The sequence below is a fragment of the Labeo rohita genome, chromosome 8, assembly GCF_022985175.1.
Source record: "Labeo rohita strain BAU-BD-2019 chromosome 8, IGBB_LRoh.1.0, whole genome shotgun sequence".
Lineage (NCBI taxonomy): Eukaryota > Metazoa > Chordata > Actinopteri > Cypriniformes > Cyprinidae > Labeo > Labeo rohita.
This window is the reverse complement of record NC_066876.1, coordinates 4,826,987-4,846,658: the sequence shown is the minus strand read 5'-3', so window position 1 is coordinate 4,846,658 and position 19,672 is coordinate 4,826,987. Positions and strand designations below refer to the sequence as shown.

At 35.8% G+C, this 19,672-nt stretch overlaps 1 protein-coding gene across 1 annotated transcript in view; it reads left to right on the top strand.

Moving 5' to 3' along the window:
• antxr1a (ANTXR cell adhesion molecule 1a) overlaps window positions 1-19,672 on the top strand; it is a 70,745-nt gene that overhangs the window by 16,558 nt on the left and 34,515 nt on the right. The window contains exons 6-13 of the mRNA XM_051118108.1: window positions 157-236; window positions 2,093-2,161; window positions 2,341-2,421; window positions 5,319-5,379; window positions 6,980-7,078; window positions 12,672-12,741; window positions 12,873-12,951; window positions 17,190-17,285. Of these exons, the coding sequence (XP_050974065.1) occupies window positions 157-236; window positions 2,093-2,161; window positions 2,341-2,421; window positions 5,319-5,379; window positions 6,980-7,078; window positions 12,672-12,741; window positions 12,873-12,951; window positions 17,190-17,285 (635 nt within the window). The remainder of the gene's footprint in view (window positions 1-156; window positions 237-2,092; window positions 2,162-2,340; window positions 2,422-5,318; window positions 5,380-6,979; window positions 7,079-12,671; window positions 12,742-12,872; window positions 12,952-17,189; window positions 17,286-19,672) is intronic.

The following is a 19,672-nucleotide window of genomic DNA, read 5'->3' as shown; positions in this document are numbered from 1 at the left end:
TTTACTGTTTATTTCCCTCATTTTGTCCAGAGAGACATCAAAATGACTTTATACAACTAGCTAGTTTCCTCATGTTCAACATGTTTCATCGATTAAAGATGTATCGGTTAAAATCTGGTATTAAGTTGAAACATGATCCTTTGTTTCTGTGCAAAGGATACCGCACAGCCAGTGTGATCATCGCCCTCACAGATGGAGAACTGCATGAAGATCTCTTCTATTATGCTGAAAGAGAGGTGAGAATGATGAAAGACAAGTGCTTGACAACCCCTTGTAAAAAAGAAGTAGACTTTATGAGTAATTTTAAAAAAGAATTTAGTAACACTATTTTACGGTTTATTAACTAGTTGCTTATTAGCATGCATATTACTAGAATATTAGCCATTTATTAGTACTTATTAAGCACATATTAATGCCTTATTCTATGTGACCTTATTCTACATCCCTAATCCTACCCAATACCTAAGCAGCAAATTAGTAATTTATTGAGGGAAAAATCGTAGTTGCTAGTGAATAAAATGTTCCCTATTGTAAAGTGTTACCAAGAATTTATTATGGAAATAAAAAACTTAATGATAAACCATTTTCTGCAAGCTAATATAGGTCACCCAAAACAACACCCTTTTTACTTTGTCAAAAACAGCAAACCGTTTCGGTGCATGTCCCTTTAAATGCTAATGAGCTCAGCTCACCCCGCCCTCTCTTCCATGGGGTACTTTAGCCGCGTTTAGCCATGAAACGGGAGTAAAGGACGACTGCTATGTTCATTATTACATTCAACAACAAAACACCTCAAATTGCTTGGGAGATATTCTTGTCTAGTAGCATCAAAACATTGGTGGACTGTTCACAGCTCACTCAGGGTGGGTCTGCTCTAAAACGTATTTGTATCAAATGCAATTAGCTCAACCAATGCTAACTCAGAAATAATTCATACGTATTTTACAAGGTGGATAGGTAGATTCAGGGGCGGGGTTAGGAGGTAGGTCATTCGTACGAATTCGTACGAATTGGGGAACTCGTAAAATACGTACGATTTCACAAAAATCTTACAAATACGTACAAATTAGCCAGCTTGTCAAATGTACAAATTGCCATTAGATTGGGTTGGCTCAACCTATGTCCCTCTTAAGTAAATGTAAGTACATCTTTATATGCAATTTCGTAATAACATATTGTCTTTAAAATATGGTTAAAGTGAACTGCCGAATATTCTTACAAGAATTTATGGTAAACTAAAATATGCTTTATTGTAAATTCTGTTGTAACTTGAATATATTTGTAATTACACATTTTTAATGATGTAATGGCATTATAGTACATTTGAAAATGTTAAGTAATATGTCAAACACACACTACAGTTAAAATTATAATCAAGTACTTTGCATGTGCTTTGGTTAGTCAACACATCATAAATTTACTTCTTTAAAGCATGATAAAAGATCATTAAAATGAAAAAAAAAAAAGATTTAAAATGAATTTTAACACTTATTTGATATTATTAGAAAGTGCAATTTTTAAAAAGTGTACTTAAGTGTGTTAACTTTATGGGATTTAAAGAACTCTACAAGTGCACATTCAGTACAATTAAGTGTTTTTCCTTTTTACAAGGGGTGTCGTCACTGAAAACGGTGTTTACAAGGTGAAGTCAGGGTCATCATTGGCCCATATGAATTTTGGGAATTAGATCACGCATTTCTCTTTTCCTCATCATCCTGTAACACAGATGGAAACAATATTACAACAATATTCACCGATATGAACCATATCTTTGGTTAAACAAATGAATAACAAAGAACAACAAAACTTATGAGCTATTATAAACAACACAAATCATCACCATGTTTTTTTTTTTAATGCACAAAATAGCCACACTGACTGAAATAATAAGTCTACTTGTCCCCAAGTATTGACCCATTTTTGCTTTAGGCTTCAACCAACAAAGACATTATTCAGCATTTAATGATCAGAATTACCCAGCATCCTCTTCAGAGATGTTCAGCTTTTCCAGCCAACATGATGTGTGGATGAAGCAGTTAACAGCTAATAGTTTGCAGGTGTCTGAAGTGTTTCTGCTCTGTGTTTCCCTCAGGCCAATCGCTCTCGCAGCCTGGGTGCCTCTGTGTACTGTGTAGGAGTGAAAGATTTCAATGAGACTCAGGTGTGTGTGTTATGTTGGGTTTGGTGGTATGGTAAGCTTTAAAACTAGATCTTGGCACTCACGCCAAAGTGTCACAAGGTTTCTATAAATTATGCAGTGGGGGTATATGAAACTTGCACTTGTTTAAGAAAGTATTTTATAAATTTTTTTGTAATACTTTTTTCTTTCACTTTTCCTAGCTGGCCAAGATCGCTGACAGCAAAGATCATGTCTTTCCGGTAAACGACGGCTTTGAAGCTCTACAAGGTGTCATTGGCTCGGTGAGTGTTTATGTTGATATTTATGTTTATGTACGGTGAAGTACATTCCATGTAAAAAATTGTATTGTGAAGAAAGTCACACTTTCAAAAAGTCACACTAGTCATTACATTAACCAAATACTATTATGATTGCTTCCATTCATTTAACTCAATTGTATTGTTGAGGTTTTTTTATGAAAGGAAAGGAAAGGAAAGGAAAGGAAAGGAAAGGAAAGGAAAGGAAAGGAAAGGAAAGGAAAGAAAAGAAAAGAAAAGAAAAGAAAAGGAAGTGTGGCCAAATATGGTGTCCCATACTCAGAATGTCCAGTATTTGTGCAAAATAAATTGAAGTGGTTGAGAAATTACATGGCATCACTGCAGGTTGTAATTTTGGCACCACATTGATTTTATTTAATATTTTAAATGAAGTAATTTTGTTTGGGCAATTAAACTTTAGTTTGAAGTTTTAATGAGATGTTTTTTTTACAATGTAAATTCATCATGATCAATCATTCATGCACTCTCTATGTGTTGCTACGACCTGCAGTAGTTTCTGAATTTAAATATTTTAAATGATTGGACATTCAATATATACCGCCAAAAGACAATATGTGGTCAGGATTTTTTACATTTATTTATTTATTTAGCATTTTTTTTTTTTTAAATTATCAATAAACTGTTCTCTTTGGTTGATGTTTTGGAAGCAAAACTTTTATTTTGACAACATTAAAAATGTCAGAGCCTGAATGTCAGTTCTCCATCTTTATAAATTTACTGTCTCTGTGTTCTATAAATAATATAAAATTCTAAATACACAAACATAGTTTTTTATACATTATTATTAATACTTTATATGAAAAAATGCTTTAGCATTTTCTTTTTTATTATTAGTAAGTAATCTACCATCAGCATTCAGCAAATACATATTTATACAATCTAAAAAAACTAATTTAATATGCATAAAATTAGCGCTGTACTTGAATTAATTTGAAAATACTGTATTCAGTTCACAAAGACTTATTGGTTAAAGTGTTGACTTACTTTAAATTTATGTTTTTAACAATTTATTTATTTGTGAAAAAAATATTATAATAAGATTACAGAATCAATTAAAAGTATAAATCTATTTTTACTAAGTGCTTTTTGTCATATATATATATATATATATAATTGATTTTCAAATTATGTATATATAATTTAGTAAATATTATTTAAAATAAATATACATTTCATTTTAGCAACTGTTATGCAAATGTGGTAACACTTTATAATGAGGTTCATTTGTTAACTACTATTAGTAAATTACTTGACATGAACTAAAAACTTCCACAGCATTTATTAATACTAATTGCTGTTAATTTCAACATTTACTAATGCATTATTAAAATAAGAAGTTATGCTTGTTAATATTAGTTAATGCACTGTGGATTAACATGATCTAACAATAAATGACTATTTTTATTAACTAACATTAACAAAGATTAATAAATACTTTAATAAATGTATTGTTTATTGTTTGTTCATTTAATGTTAACAAATGCCAACTTATTGTAAAGCTTTACCGCAAATGTTTTTATTATCTTTAAATTAAAGAGAGTGATGGCATATATTGGCTTTATTTTGCCATCAAACCATCCTGTAATCTAAGATAGCAACCATCACAAAATCAGTATCATGTCGACCACTATTTTGAATGTACATCAGTGGAGAAAGATCCTTTTCAGACACTTAAGTTACAGCGTCTACCAGCAGGGGCAAACAGAACCATGCCAACCAGACAAAGCTTGACCTCCTGGGTAAAAATCACCATAAGAAACAGCCTCTTAATGAAAAACCAACAGAAGAATTAAAGAAAAACACAAAAGTGCAGAACAACAAACAAGAATATTCATTCAGTCCCGTCTGAGGATGTTGAAATGTCTCCAGTATCACAGAGACCTGCCATGCCCTGCCTGGACCCCTTTGATCCCACGGTCCGCTGAAGTCTGTCCAAACACCATCAAAGCCTGTTCACCGTGTCCTTTCCTTTGTGCGATGAAAGCTAATGATTTATATTTTTTTTAAGCTCCAAAGCCAAGGTGGAAGAAACGAGGAGATATTTGGGTAAAGACGTGTCTCACCCATGCAGAGGTTGACTGTTTCATGAGCTGAGACTGGGGTCAGTCCAGCTGGCCTCCATCTGCTGTCAATTAGCTGCATGCTGAAAGCTCTTGGCCAAGGCTCAGGAGAAAAGTGTCGTAAATCAGCAGGGACCTCGGGATCTGAAAGCGTACTTCCATAGATGACAAACGAAGGCCGTAGACATGTAGATCAAAACAAGCTCGCCACACATAGGTGCTGGTATGGCCGATGATGACTGTTTGCAGGACGAGAGGAAAGAGACGGATAAAGCAGATGTGGTGTTCAAAACAAAAACACCACATGAGGATTGTTCTGCTGAGGCTCTTGCAGGAGAGGTGTTGCTATGATTGGTGGATTCTTTAAGATAAAATAAACAGGTTCTGCAAAAAAAAAAAAAAGTCAACGGAAACTCTTCTCCATTTGTTATTTCTATTAACGATTTGTTTGATGAAAGGGTCGTTTGCCCCAAAATGACAATTCTGCTACGATTTACTTGCTTCAAGTTGTTCCAAAGCTGTATGTTAACATGGGGAACATAAAGAAGTGTATTTTAAAGAATGTTGGTAAGCAAACAGATTCTGGTTCAGTTTCTGGTTCCATACTATGGATATCAGTGACTACCAGCAACTGTTTGGATTCTTCAGATTAGGAATGAAATGAGGGTAAGAAAATGAAGACAGAATTGTAATTTTTGCATGAACTAACTTTTAAGGACATTGAACTTAGTGGTCAATTAGTTTAACTAGGACAGCTGAACTACATGTTCACTTGGTGAATTTGGCTTTTTTACCCATCAGATCTTGAAGAAGTCATGCATAGAGATCCTTGCTGCTGAACCTTCCAGTATCTGTGCTGGAGGTAAGTACAATCATCACTAGATCAATCATTTCAGAAGTAGCAAATAGTCCTCCAGAATAATAATTCTGGTGGAAATGGAATACAAAAAGTCATAATTTCATCAACAGTCTAGACGTGAGTTTTGATTATGTTTAAAGGAGACATCGGATGCCAGTTTTCCACAATGACTTTCGTGAAATGTCTGTAACATACTGTGATTAAAGGAGAAGTCCACTTCCAGAACAACAGTTTACAAATAATTTACTCACCCCCTTGTCATCCAAGATGTTCATGTCTTTCATTCTTCAGTCATAAAGAAACAAACATTTCAGCATTTCAGGAGGAAAACATTTGAGCATTTTCCTCCATATAATGGACTGATATGGTGCCCCGATTTTGAACTTCCAAAATGCAGTTTAAATGCATCTTCGAACAATCCCAAATGCGGTTGTAAAAAAAAAAAAAATACAATTTATATACTTTTTAATGCCAAACGCTCGTCTTGTCTTACTCTGCTTGGACTGTTTTTTTTTTGTTTGTTTGTTTGTTTGTTTCTGGCTCATGACAGTTAGTGTATGTCGAAAACTCCCATCTCATGTTCTCTCTCAACTTCAAAATTATCCTATATCACTGTTTTACCTTTTTTGTTAAGGGTGTTTGATTCTCTTTGCATGTTCACTTTGCAAAGACTGGGTCAGTACTTCTGCAGTGATGTAGGATGATTTTGAAATGATTTTGGAAAATACGATTGGAGTTTTTCGACATACCCTAAACTGTCTTGAGTCAGAATACATAGAGTTCATGGAGAGAAAGGCAAGATGAGTGTTTGAGATTAAAAAGTATTTAAATTGTATTTTTTTTTTTAACGAAAATAACCGATCGTTTTGCTAGATAAGACCCTTCTTCCTTGGCTGGGATCGTTTACAACCGCATTTGGGATCGTTTGAAGACTCATTTAAACTGCTTTTTGGAAGTTCAAAATCGGGGCACCATATCAGTCCATTATATGGAGAAAAATGCAGAAATGTTTTCCTCAAAAAACCTAATTTCTTTACGACTGAAGAAAGAAAGACATGAACATCTTGGATGACAAGGGGGTGAGTACATTATATGTGAATCTTTGTTTTGGAAGTGGACTTCTCCTTTACTATTTCTCAGTGGTTGTGCAAAACAACACCCTTTTTACCTTGTCAAAAACGGCTCTGTTCACCCGTTTCTGTGTATGTCTCTTTAAATGCTGATGAGCTCCTGCTCACCCCACCCCCTCTCTTCCGCAGGGAAGTCGCGTGTATTCAAATAGCTAGCTATCTACGTAGAAACCGGCTGCAAATTGAAACGTCTCGCTGGATGAATTTGCTGTTGACCAGCAGAAAGCTGCTTGGTTTGAAAGTGACTTTGGTATGAGCTATGATTCATACAGTCACCACACTATTGACAATAGAAAATGACCCTTTTCGCCCACAAATTTTGGCCAAAATGTCACTATTATGAAAAAAAAATGTTTTAAACCATGATATTTCTTTAGAAAATAAATCTTCTCTTTGATGACTTTGTTTTACTGTCTTTCAAAATTTGCTACAAGACTTGTAACATTGTTATGTGTGAACGTCTTGTTTTATAGAGGCGTTCCAAGTCGTTGTGAGAGGAAATGGATTCCTTCATGCTAGAAATGTGGACAAGGTTCTTTGCAGCTTCAGAATAAATGACACCCTAACCAGAAGTAAGTAATGAAATTCTGCCACCTTCGTGCTTTTATTTTCTTTTAAAGAATTGTTTACCCAAAAATGACAATTGTGACATTATTTACTCACCCTCATATAATTGCAAGCCTGTATGTTGTTATTTTTTCCATGGAACACAAAAAGTATTAACTTTTGTGTTAATATTATGGACCATGAACTGTCAAGCTAGAAAAAGGCACAAAAGAAGCACCATAAACATAGTATGTGATTCATGCGCTTAATTCTAAGTCATCTGCAGTCAAGTGATTGCTTTGTGTAGTGAAAAGACCTGAAAGCAACCTTTTGAGACTCTTAAAATTAAGTGTGCTATAAACTCCATATTTGATTAGAATAATAGTGAAAAATGATTTAAAGGTGACCTATTATACCTCTTTTTACTAGATGTAATATAAGTCTCCAGTGTCCCCAGAGTGACGTTTCGGCTCAAAATACCCCACAGATCATTTAGAAAATGCCTATTTATTTCAAAGCCATATCAGCTTAAACTTCTGATATACGGTTTTCTGATCAAACACATCTGAAGCATGCACACAGAAAGCGGCTGTCACACAGCATGTAAGTACTAAACTATGTTCTCTTTCATGTCTTATTGCACTTCAACTGTCAAGCACACACAAGATTTATTTAAAAATACACGCAAGTTACAAAAACAGTCAGTTATGTCTGTGAGGGTAATCAGCTGGGAAAGAAGTTGCGTGTTTATATTAGATCTGTGTGGCAGCAGTGTAATATACAGTAAATCAATAAATAAATGTATGCAAATAAATCAATAAATCCACTTATCTTTTGTCTCCTCTAAGACTGGGACTCTAAAATAATGTTCTGTGTTCGTCTGTGCAGTTAGAATGCTTTGCTCAATCTTTTGCCATGGCGTTAGAACTTGTACACTGTTGTCACTTGCAAAAACAAAATGACAGTGCCGTGAATGGAAAGGTGCAGATTAAGGGGCGGTAATATTACAATAAGGTCCTCTTCTACTTCATGGGGGGAGCGAAATCTGAGCGGCTTTTTTACATGCTTGCAGAAAAAGGCTTATCAAAAAAGTTACTGGGTTGTCCTTTTTCATGTTTTCTATGTTGGTAGATGCACTGGGGACCCTTTCACAGCACTTAAACACGAACAAAGTCCGATTTTCATGATATGTCACCTTTAACAGTCTGTTCCTCACTCAAAGCTGGCTACTGAAGGTATCAAATATTGCGCTTAAGTGATTTGGATTACTTTTATGATACATTTATGGTGTTTATTTGTAATTTTGTCCTTTTTGGAGACATCTGGTGAATCTGAACTTATGTTTATGGAAAATATGTTTTGTGTTTCATTGAAAAAAAGAAAGTCATGGTGGTATGGAATGACAGAAGAGTTTTCATTTTAAGCTGACCATTACATTACACTGCTTTACCAAAAACATGTATGCTGAACACATCACTGGCTCAGTGAAGAGTATTAAACAGGGTTAAATGTTATGTGGGATGACAGCAGTCTTACATAAGACATTTCCGTGACTTTATTGCGTAATTGCCATATGGTTGGAATGGTTTAAGTCAGAATCTATAAACCCTTCTGATTAGCTATCATTTTTCCACGAAGTGTCCCAGAAGACTCGTTTTCATTGAAACTTTGGAATGGCCGACCATGCCATACCAGTCTCATTTGTTTTTTTGGCTAATAGTAGTTTTAAAAGGCTACATTAGGAGTTTTACAGGATGGATTCTTGCCAAGCGAAGGAGATATAAGAAAGAAACACTGCCACACAAAAGGCTAAGAGCGTTCCCAAAGCCCGCCAGGCAAATGTCAGCTCTACCCCTTGCAGTTTTTACTGTAACTCTCATGTTTAAACAGGATCTGGGTCCTTTTTTGCACACTATAGTGTTACAGAACCTGGCAGATGAGTCACAAGCATGATGAAATTAAACTAGTATACTATCAGAAGTACAGTGAATCATAACTGATTTTTGCTGAAGGGTGCAGATTTTATATTGGACATCAAGCATCAACCAACTCGATTTCAATGGAAAATGTAATTATATTACAAGGTGGCATTTTTAAAGAATTGTGTACGATTTGAATTGTGCAAAAACATATGATTTGAAAGGGATAGTTCTCCCTAAAATGAAAATTGCCTGTTAATTTACTCACCCTCAGGCCAAGATTTTTAGCTGAAACAATGGTCCTTGGCACTTCATAAAATGCAAGTCAGTGGCTGCCTGTTTATGATAATCAAAAAAGCATATCAGGTAACACAAAATTAATACCCGTGGCTCCTGATGATATACTGAGGTCTTATGAAATGAAACTATCGGTCTGTGCAAGAAACTGAACACTACTTACAACAATATTACTGTAATCCAGTTAAATCTAATTATTCTTTATGAACGGGTTCTTTTGTACAGTTTATTTTTATAAAATAGTTCAGTTCACTAGTTTATTTATGTAATCACAGAATGATGAAACATATATGTGTGTATATAATAGATTTTATTTTTTGGATGAACTATCCCTTTAACTGGGGCATTATAAGATCATATGAAGATGGACAAATGCAATCGTACAAATTGATATGAATTAAAAAACGTTCACACTAAGGATGATAACTATAATGATAAGGTTTTAATGAGTTCCATAACATTAACGATAACGGCACAGATGAACAATATTGTTTTGACTTTTACAATTTCCAGCTGATGAACGATAATAACACTGACAATCGGAATCCATCCTGCTTTGAATATCTTGAGCATTTAAAGCAACATAATAACATTGTGTGTTTATAATAAAAAGAACCATTCTTGTTGTGAACGGGCCTTTAGCCACTTCATTAACAAAATGTGAAATAGTTTAAAAAATTGCAATGAGATTGTGTTGGTGAGTTTGTTGTCACCACTTAAGAATTTTACATAAACTTAAGGTTCTTGCACACTGAGTCTAAAATTCTCATCAGAAATTTCTGCACGTTAAATAATAAATACAACCTCACGTTGTGTCAATCACGTTGAAGTTCCGTCATAAAAAATTAAATTATCTGTGTATCTTGCATCCGTAGCAAGCATCTTGAGAGGTGTCTTGGCAGTTCAGAGCCACCATGATATTCTGTGCATGACAGATTTTGACAAATACGAAAAAACGCATATAAAAATTTCAGACACCTGTAAGGACCTTTAGTCTTTACAAAAACAAAGCTGTTTTCTGCTTCAGCGACTAGCAAAACAGAGTCATAGCTCACATATGCCCCATGATGCCTCAAATTAATTACTATGGCAGTTAAGGAAAAGATGTTAAACATTGTATATTTAACAAAATCTGCTGTTAATTGTCTGCCGACTCTCTTTTTTTAACTAAAGCTATTAAAGTGCAAGCGATTCTATGTTGACATTTCATATGCAGCGGTACTGTAATGGTATTAAAGCTTCAGGGAGGGTCTCATCCTCTCCAAACAATCCTAATTTCATTAAAATTGGCACGGGTTGTAAGATCAAAGCCCAGTCATCTGACTTTAATCGTACTTTACAGTATCAGTAAATGGGTACCAGGTTTGATGCTTCGCATTTCCTTGCCTGTCTTTGCTCTGATTAAAGCCGGACATTTCAAATGTGGCACCATGTTAATTGTTTGTGTCCGATAAACACCAGAACATCCGGTTGATGAGTGTAACTGTGTCATGGAAGCAATTTGAAAAAAAAAAAGAAAGGGAAAAACCTTTTTCTGTCCACCCCTCAGCACACCGATCCCACTTTTCCATCCTAATGGCATGTTTCCAGACCTACACCAAATTTTCTCCGACTTTGAGGAGGCCTGCTGTTTATTTGCTCTTGACCACTTTAAGCACTAGAGAGGATATCCTGTAAATGAATAATAATGTCCATCGTACAAAACTGCTCTCTTTACTTTGAACCCAAGGCTGATTACAGACTCCCTTCTGGCTACTCTGTAGATATAGCTGCTGAAATTTGCACACTATTTGTCCTAATTAGAACAGAGGGTGAGTATTATTTTGTCTAAATATTATGACATACAGGAGTATAATGTGAACACCCTTTATTATAGGGGTTAATATAATTTGTGTAGGCTACATTAAAAAAGCAAATGTTGTAATTATGCCTTATTTATCTTTTCTTTGACTGTATTCTCTAGCTTGTATATCAGTTTAGTGTGTTTAGCGGTGCTTAGTACAAGTCGTGGGTGAAATGACTGGCTGTCAGACTCATGGGAACCCGTTCTGTAACTAACAGCCCAACTGTTTGGTGTTTTAAAAACTACTGTCTTTATGATCATGACTGGGTACACCAAGCATGGCAAGACTTCAGATGAATGGTAGGCGAAATTTGAAAGTAAATGATAGGGACTGTTAAACACTAAGAAGTACTGTGTCCAAACAACACAGAATTACTGAAGCGAAGTGACACCAAACCTCAAAATTGACCTTTAAGACTTGTTTTCCTCAAAAACTGACTGCAAAGAACTTTACAAACCCAATGACACCAATGATAAAATGTAAAAAAGATGGTGTATTGATCATAAAAACTTGACATTTGGAGCATCAGAATGAACTTCAACATCTGCCCTGGCCAGACAAATCACCTCACAATTATCTGCAGGTTTGTTCAGTCAGTGAATGGAGGCAGTTTGAAGGGTGTCTAGACTAGCTGTCTTTGACTTGCATTTCCTTTCTTTAACCTCAAAAAGAAAAAAAATCCTCATGCAGTCAGATGATTGCATAACAAACACAAGGGCTGTTGAATTCTTTCCCAAGTAGAGGCCATTTCCCTGCTGAAAGGCTCGGATGCAATTCGGTATCAGCAGTAACTCTTATTGATTTATCACGCAAGACGAAACCATGTGCACATGTCTTTACTTAGTAGTAAAACATGACCTTGCCTGAATGTGCTATGGGTAAACAGCCCAATAAAGCACGACGACAACATGACCCTCTGCCAGAATTCGGATTCTTTGGGATTCGAGCCGAACGCCTGCACCAACAAACAGCTTTCTACAAATAAAAGAAAAACTCAGAAGTGTTATATTTGTAAATTGCCCTCTGCGTTTTTGCTTTAGCTGTGTCAAGTGCTAAAGCACCAGTCGACCTCCGGTCCATTGGATATTTTGGAGTGTAGTAATTCTGAGTTGCAACTTAGAGATATAAAATAAATATTCGATTAGAAAAGCAAACCTTTACATCTGTAGTTTGTTGTATTTGGCTGGTTTTAGGCCTCCACTGGGTTCTCAGTTGGAGACTCCTGACAGTCAGAGTTTTCAAAGCAGTGGCCCCATTACCCCTGTTCTGTAATCCATGACCCACTTCTCTTTCCTTTCGGATATTTTTGGGCCACCAGGGGTTAAGATCTTTGCATAAGAGTTGATTCTAGTTTCTAGTCTTGAACTTTTGAATCCAATGTGATAAAATGTGGTTGATATGTTTTGCAACAATTAAAAATTAGATGCAGTCTTTTCTCAACAGTTGCAGCTTTCCCTTATATGCAACAAGGAATCAGATAAGAATATACATATATTTCATGCAGCTTTTCCAGATTTGCTTTTTAAAAATGTGATTCTGCATTTGTCTTTTTTTATTAGTGGTGAAGCCATTGGTGGTGGAGGACACATATCTGCTCTGTCCAGCTCCTGTTCTTCGAGAGGAGGGAACGTAAGTGTCCGAGATAAATATTTTTATTTGTCTAGTGGCAGAAATGTTAACTGTGGATGTTAATCATTAAGGAATGCATTGTAGTGTTTTCAAAGATTTTAAGGATTTTTTTTCCATTATGTGTATTGCAGGGCAGCCTCCCTTTACGTTAGTATGAACGAAGGCTTGAGTTTTATCTCTAGTTCTGTTACTATCACCACTGTAAGCTGTGTAAGTATTATTCTAAATCATATTTTCTGCTTTATTACTTGTGTTTTTGTGTTTGACAACTAGTGTAGGGGAAAGAACATTACTGTTTAACAGTTTGGTGTCAGTAAGATTAGTCAAACCGATCTCATGACACAATTCGTAAGTTTTTTTGCTAAATCGTATGTCTTTTACGAGTTCCCCAATTCGCATGAATTTGTACAAATTACTTACCCCTAGCCATGGCCCTAAAGCTACCCGTCACTGGGGTCTAGACAGATCATACAAACTTGAACGAGTGAGGTCATACAGATTTGGACGACTTAGCCACCTCATAAAATACATATAAATTGATCGTGAGATAGCAGGATTTGTTTATGATTTTGAAAGAAGAGTCTTTGAACCAAGGCTGCATTCATTTGGCCAAAACCGGTAATATTGTGAAATATTATTACAAATTAAATATAGATGAGTAAAGTTTGTGAACTATGACATTGGCTTGAGAAATCCTGACCTGAAAGTTGGAAGCAGTTGTAAAAGCTCTAAGTTTGAAAGTTTGTATAGCATGACAGCTAGCATGATTTAGCATATTAGAATGTTGTTAACATATTTTTATCATGATTTACATGTTGTTAGTATGTTCCTAGAATGATTACTGTGTTGTTAGCATGTTGCTAACATGTTTCTATCATATTGCTACCATGTTTCTAGAATGATTGCAATGTTGCTAGCATGGTTAACATTTTGTTAACGTTTTTTTTTGTTTTGTTTTGTTTTTTTTATCATGATTAATATGTTGCTAACATGATTAGCATGTTGTTAGTATGTTGCCAACATGTTTCTAGTATGCCCTGGTAAAAAAAAAAAACGAAAAAGAAAAAAAAAACAGCATATGCTGGTAGGTATGTTTTGATGCTGGTTTAAGCTGGTCCTTTGCTGGTTTATGCTGGTTTGTGTTTTTTTCACCAGGGTGATTATCATGCTAATCATCATGTTGCTAGCATGATACTAGCATGAATAGCATGTTGTTTGCATATTGCTAGTATGTTCTAGTATAATCAGGTATGTGTTGCTTGCATGTTACATGATTAGCATGTTGTTAGCATATTATTTCATGATTAGAAAGTTGTTAACACAATTATCCATTTTTTAGCATGTTGCTAGCATGTTTCTAGCATAATTACCATGTTGCAAGTATGTTGTTACCATGATAAGCATGTCATTAGCATGACTAACATGTTGCTTACATGATTAGCATGGTGGTAACATGTTGCTACCATCTTTCTAGCATGGTTACACGTTACTAGCATGATGTTTGCATGGTTTGCATGTTGTTAGCATGTTTTATCATGATTGTCATGTTGTTAACATGATTAGCATGTTGTTATCATGTTGTTATCATGCTTTTTGCATGATTACCATGTTATTACCATGATTAGCATGCCAATAGCACATGAATAGAACATGATTATCATGGTGTTAACATTTTGGTGGCATGTTTCAAGTATTACACATCACTAGCATGATATTAGCATGATTACCATGTTTTTGTCATGATTAGCATGTTAACATGATATGCATGCTGTTAACATGTTGCTATCATGTTTATAGCATGATTATGTGTTGCTAGCATGTTGCTAACATGTTTCTAGCATAATTACCGTGTTGCTAACATGTTTCTAGCATGATTAGTGCATTGTTAGCATGTTGCTAAAGTGTTCTAGCATGATTGCTACATGCTGCTATCATGATATTGCACATTGATATTATGTTTTAACATGTTGCTAACAGGATTAGCACATTGCTAGCATGCTTTAGCTTGTTGTCCTAGGATAGTCATTAGGCTTTGCTAGTGATACACAGCTTAAACACTTTATAAGTCTTGTTGTGCAAAAGTTTTGACCCACTCAAAGAATGGAAAGAAACATATAGCAACCCGAGTCAGACCAGCCTAAAGTTGTTTGACGAAGGGAATAATTGGATAAAGGAAAGTTTGAAGAACAGCATTTATTTGAAATAGAAATTTTATGTAGTATTCGAAAAATCATCTGTGCCACTTTTCATTTTTTTTAATGCACTCTTTCTGAATAAAAGTATCAATATACACTCCCTGACAAAAGTCTTGTTGCCTATCCAAGTTGTAGGAACAACAATAATAACTTGACTTCTAGTTGATCATTTGGAATCAGAAGTGGCTTATATGAAAGGCAAAGGCCTCTAGATTACGCTTATTTTACTAAAATAAAATCTTATCATCCGTTGATTTTTAATTACTTAATTAGGACAAAAAGGTCAGACTTTGCTTAGACAAAAGTCTTGTCACTTAACAGAAATAGTGTACAGTACAGAACACAAAGTCATGGTGCAGTGGAAAGAGAATTAATATTGTGTATGACTCCCATGAGCTTGGAGGACTGCATCCATACGTCTCGGCAATGACTCAAATAACTTATTAAGTCATCTGGAATGGCAAAGAAAGCATTCTTGCAGGACTCTCAGAGTTCATCAAGATTCTTTGGTTTCATCTTCTGTGCCTCCTCCTTCATCTTACCCCAGACATGCTCAATAATGTTCATGTCTGGTGACTGGACTGGCCAATCCTGGAGCACCTTAACCTTCTTTGCTTTCAGGAACTTTGATGTGGAGGCTGAAGTGTGCGAAGGAGTGCCATCCTGCTGAAGAATTTGCCCTCTCCTGTGGTTTGCAATGTAATGGGCAGCAAGAATGTCTTGATACCTCAGGCTGTTTATGTTGCCATCCACTCTGCAGATCTCTCGCACGCCCCCATACTGAATGTAACCCCAAACCATTATTTTTCCTCCACCGAACTTGACTGTTTTCTGTGTGAATCTTGGGGTCCGTGCGGGTTCCAATAGGTCTTCTGCAGTATTTGCACTGATTGGGATGCAGTTCAATAGATGATTCATCTGAAAAATCAACCTTCTGCCACTTTTCCACAGTCCATCCTTGTCTTCTGTTTAATGCTGGTTTCTGAGCACTAATTCGGCCATTGAGACCACTGCGTGAGAGAATTCGACAGACTGTTCTTGTAGATACAGGGGATTCTGGTGACCAGCTGTTATGTTGCTCTGCTACAGTTGAAAAAGGGCTGGCCCTGGACTGTCGAACCAACAAACGGTCCTCTCGAACAGTTGTTTTATGGGGTCTGCCTGACCTGGGCCTGTCATGAACTTCACCAGTTTCTTCAAATCTTTTTCTTATCCTCTCCACTTGACGTTTAGATACATTAAAGATGTCTGCCACCTCAGCAGGAGACTTGGTCTTCAGGCTCTTGATGATCAGCACTTTGGTCTGTGGTTGAATCTTTGGCATTCTGTCAGGTCAGGATGCATTTCAAATCAAGGTTGGGTGTGCTGGGGTTCTTCTTCTACACACCTGGGAATGTGTTAATTACAGTATTTGTCTAATCTGTGATTGATTGAATCCTTTAAAGATGTGACAAGACTTTTGTCTAAGCAAGGTCTGACCTTTCTGTCCTAATTAAATAATTAAAAATCACGGCATGATAAGATTTTATTTTGGTAAAATAAGCATAATCTAGAGGCCTTTGCCTTTCATATAAGCCACTTCTGATTCCAAATGATCAACTAGAAGTCAAGTTATTATTTGTTGTTGCTACAACTTGGATAGGCGACAAGACTTTTGTCAGGGAGTGTAATTAAGTTACTTCCCAACATTGGTAATCACAAGGCTTAAAGCAGCAATATTACTCAAAATGATTCTCTAGCTAACAGTCATTGCTGTAGTGTTTTAGCCTTCGAAAATGTAGCCAAATTACTGTGACAGATGTGTTAATGGGACGTAAACAAAAGATTCTACAGGCTGGGAACTTTTGTGCAAACAAAGGAAAACAAAATTAGGGTAAAAAATGTATTAAAAGGATTGCTGACTTGTCTGATGCCTATAAAGCGGTGCCAGTCAAAGCTCTTTAGAAGAGCACAATACATTTCCCACCAGACAAATCCAAAAGCTTCCCACAAGCCAATGGGTTATGAGATCTCCCAGTGAGATCACTTGTAGCGTAGTTCATTCCCTGATTTAATAACCATCCCTTTCAGCATGCATCATCTGTTATTTTCATAGCTAGCCCCCTTTGATGGAAGCATTGTTTAAACCAGAGATTGAACGAATTACATCATCTTATTATTCCATTGCATTTTCCAAGTGTTTGTTCTGTATGTCATGTCATATCAAAAAAGAGTCCCACTCAGAGAAGTGTTCATATTTGTTCCTCCCTGCAGTCTGATGGTACGATCCTGGCCATAGCACTACTGATAGTGATGCTGCTGCTGATTCTGGCTCTCCTCTGGTGGTTTTGGCCTCTCTGCTGCACTGTGGTGAGTCCTTGCATGGAAAAACTTGCGTTTATTCAAACAGAAGTCCTGTGACATATTAGGACTTTCATGTAGACCTGAACAAAATCTGCATCTGCAGAATTAGACAGTAAACTCAGTGGATTTCCTAACGTGGGGTGCGTTTCTAAAAAGTACCAACTATGATTCCAAGTTCCATCATTACGGTTCAGCGATTCTGTGTTTCCTCAAACCATAGTTTCAACAAACATTCATGAAGCACATTGCAAACTTGTGTGGTTGGAACTACAGCTCTCATTGTTTTTTTTTTTGTTAGTATGACATTTGGACTTGAGCTTGTACACATTTGCTCAAGTCTGCAGGGGAACCATGAAGGAGTATGACGTAAGAGAGAATCCACGATGGAATCAAACATCTGGAAATAAAGTAAAACAATAGAGAAACCAAATGTCGAAATAGATGCCATGTTAATTATTTACAGGAACAATCAAAATTATTATTACTTCACCACCTGCATGATGTCAGTAATGACAGTTGTATATAGTTTAACTAGTTTGGTTTGCACCAAATTTGCTAAGATTTCAGAAACAATTTTTACTAGATAGTTTATTTTTTCAATTATGACTCATACCATGGTAGTTATTCAGAGTGTTATGTCGATAAATAATAAATGCACCCCCAGTCTCTTGGGATGTGGTGTGAATACACATTTCTGCTATAGCTGAGGGTTACACTTCACAGTATTTCATCTAACTCTCATTAGAGTATTACTATATTAGTAGACAGTTAGGGATAGTAGAATAAGTGGTCACACTTTATTATAAGGTCCAATTGTCGCTGTTAACAAATTACTGCTTTTGCCTCAATAATCTCTTAATTCTCTGCTTATTAATAGTTAGTAAGATAGTTGTTAAATTCAGGTATCGGTAGGATTAGGGATGTCATATATGGTCATGCAGAATAGTTCTTTATACTAATAAACAGCCAATATGTTAATAATAGGCATACTAATAAGTAACTAGTTAATAGTGAGAATTGTTCCCTAAAGTGTTGCCAAATAAGTTGCCATGTACTGTAGTTGCAAGGTTACTTATAGTCTGTAGTGTATGTTGTGGGCCCATCAAAATAAAGTGTTAGCAGTAGTACTGCCCTTGACTAAAGATTTTTCTGGTCAACTAATCTGTGATTTTAAGCATTAGTCAACTATTAGTCACACGTTTATTAATAAACAATGTAAATCATAATAGTGAGCCTTTAATTGCCTACATAGCCTAATAAGTGCTCAAGGGCATGCAAAAAAAAAGAAAAAAGAAGCTTGCCACAGCACACCGGCAGATATAATCTGTCTCCAAACTCAGTCCTGGAGGGTTGGTGTCCCGCAGAGTTTATTTACAACTTGCCTCAACACACCTTTTTAAAATTTTCTATCATGCCTATCATGGTTGAGGTGTGTTTAATTGGGGTTGGAGCTAAACGCTGCAGGACACCGGCCCTTCAGGACCGAGTTTGGAGACCCCTGGTCTAGATGTTTTCTTAAAAACTGAAGTAGTTTTAACTCACTTTTTAAAATGTGCTAGTATCTATAAAAGATGTGATACATGAGCTCAATGGTCAAACACGTCCTCACAGTGTGTGTTAAAATAGAAAAACAAATGGGAAAGCAGTGCAGTAGAATGCAAAAATGTATTTTGTGCAAACGCCCCTTCTCAGTGGCACATTTTACCATGATTGTAACTATTTCCTAGATTCTGTCAGACAATCAGTATGGAAAAATGTGCAGATTCTGTGTGGTCTTATTTAATGGTTAGATAACAGTACAACAGATTTAAAATGCATTATTTTACATAAGTACAAAGAATGGCCTGTAGCCATGATTCTTATGTCATGGGGTATCAGTAACTAAGAATGGACCAATAATAAATTAAAAGAATTTAACTGAAGATTTGGTCATTTCATTATATGTGGGGAGGACTACTCCTCTTTCAGTAACATGAGCACATTTGAAGTTTTTGCCAATATAAAATATTAATATCTTATTGCCTGTCTCTTGAAGTGTATTTCTAAATGAATATATTTTAGGAAGATGCATTACACATAAAGTTTTCCAACTATACAAACCACTCAATGCCTGGAACATCTAACCACTATATGTGAGAATTACAGTTGGCTGTTGTTTTGCTTACACTGGGTTAAAACGGCACTTCTGTGAAACCTAGTGTATAAGATCGATGTGTTCAATTGGGATTCATGTCTGACAAATCTGTCGGATTCCTGTTCTATTTTTCCAATAATTATAAAAATACACAACAACGACTTGAGCCAAACGCCATTACCTAAAGAAACATTTTAGATATGACATCCTACACTTAGGGGCACGGGGCAAAGAAGATGTTTCTTTTAAAGGGAAGCTG